A 1,761-nucleotide genomic window follows, 5' to 3' on the forward strand; every position below is an offset into this window, starting at 1 on the left:
TCTCTTTAGCGCACCAGCAAGGCTGGTATATCCACTGCACCTACTTACTGAACAAGCACTGTATCGCTTTACCTAGAGTTAGTACAGTCCCACTCTTTAATTTGGCATAACTCCGTATCTTCACCTGGCAAGTACTTCTTGCAAGCCATTGAGAGGTCTGCATCGGTTGTGTCATGAACTCAACACAGACGTTTATTAGTACTGCTCATAGTAGATCCCATCTGTTGAGCAATGAGAGTGTTTCCCAACACCTTGCAGGTAATGCTGTGCTGGGCAACATCGTCATTTCAGCTGTTCTCTCCCATTTACTTTTACAGACTTCAGCTGGCCGTCTTCTTCCACCTCTGTTCTCTCCAGCCCATTCTCAATGATCTTCCGAGTTGTGATCCTCCTGCCGTTGATCACTTCACTGGTGGTAGAGACTGACCTGAAGGTGTGAGACCCAGCTGTGTCCCCCCCGAAGGAGAAGGTGGTCTGCTCACTGGGCCCAAACGAATTGAACGAGATAAACGACCGCATGAAGTCAGGAAACAGGCTGGGACCGTTTCCTCTTCCACTTGTTCTGTGCGTGTTTTCGCCTTGGCTGTCAAATGAGTTGTCCCAGAAGTCATGTGAAAAGGGATCCAACCCTCCGAAGAATTCCCGGAAGATCTCCTCGGGGTTGCGGAATATGTAACTGGAGTCGAAGGGGTTGCGTCCCCCTGCGGCACCTCTTCCTCCCTGGGACCTGATATCCCTAACAGGTCTGTCGTAGAGCGAGCGTTTCTGAGGGTCTGACAAGACCTCGTAGGCCTCGGCAACCGCTTTGAATTTCTTTTCAGCCTCCTCCTTGTTGTTGGGGTTCTTATCAGGATGCCATTTCAGCGCTAGTTTGCGGTAGGATTTCTTAATGTCATCCTGCGAGGCGCTTTTCTGCAGTCCGAGGACTTTGTAGTAATCCACCATGTCAGAGGAGCTGGGGAGCGGCGGGGAAGCGGCCGGGCGCCCCTCAGGCACGAGCCGCCGAGCTGTGCAGCGTGCAGGGCCCTGGCCGCCCGCTCGGCGCCCGCCGCGCTCCTCGCGGCCGCGCTGGCCTCAGTTCATCTCCCGACGGGAGGCCGGGCACGGGCGGCGCGCGCCCCGCCGCCCCGGGCTTGCTTTGTGAGCCCATTGTTCTCCAGTCACGGGACTATGACGTCACAGGTGGCTCGGCCAATCACATCGCGGATGGCAGAGTTGCCTGACGTAGCTGTGATGTCACAGGGGTGATGTCACAGCTGGGACGTCACAGCTACATCAGGCAACTGCAACTATGACATCAGACTTCGTGGGATTATTGTGGGTTTTGTTGGGTTTTCTTTGTTTTTCTGTCTGCACCTTTCCTAAGGTGTGATTCTTAGGGAGTCGCTGTGCGTTTGTGTGCGGTCCAGGGAAGTATTGTGCATAACAGGAGCCCTGTGGAGAGTGGAGCTGCAGGGGTAGCAGTGCTGTACCCAGCCTGGCCACTCACGCTTTGGGAAGGCTATTGGGAACTTGGAGAAAGTTCAGAGAAGAGCCATAAATGTGATTGAGGGCTTGGAAGGCATGATGTAGATGGAGAGACTCAAGGAAACCTTCTTGGTGTTAAGAGAGTCTCAAAATGAGAGCTTGAGCGTAGCTTGCATAAACCTGTTAGGAAAACAGAAATGCAGTAGCAGAGGGATCTGCAGGCTCACTGGCAAAGCAGTTGGAAGCTGGAACCAGTCATGTTTTGAACTGGATTTTGAACATCTTTCACAATTA

At 53.1% G+C, this 1,761-nt stretch overlaps 1 protein-coding gene across 1 annotated transcript; it reads right to left on the reverse strand.

The window, feature by feature from the left end:
* Positions 1 to 272: 272 nt before the first annotated feature.
* Positions 273 to 945, reverse strand: DNAJB8 (DnaJ heat shock protein family (Hsp40) member B8). Its single transcript, XM_026052597.1, has one exon. It carries the CDS (start codon positions 943 to 945, stop codon positions 283 to 285), a length of 663 nt encoding a protein of 220 aa, XP_025908382.1. The 3' UTR covers positions 273 to 282.
* Between the last annotated feature and the right edge of the window lie 816 nt (positions 946 to 1,761).

Source organism: Nothoprocta perdicaria, unplaced genomic scaffold (genome assembly GCF_003342845.1).
Source record: "Nothoprocta perdicaria isolate Ctin4 unplaced genomic scaffold, notPer1 scaffold_9, whole genome shotgun sequence".
Taxonomy (NCBI): Eukaryota; Metazoa; Chordata; class Aves; order Tinamiformes; family Tinamidae; genus Nothoprocta; species Nothoprocta perdicaria.

Excerpts from the sequence above, each read along its gene's own strand:
- DNAJB8 (XM_026052597.1), bottom strand. The coding sequence starts at position 945 with ATGGTGGATTACTACAAAGTCCTCGGACTGCAGAAAAGCGCCTCGCAG.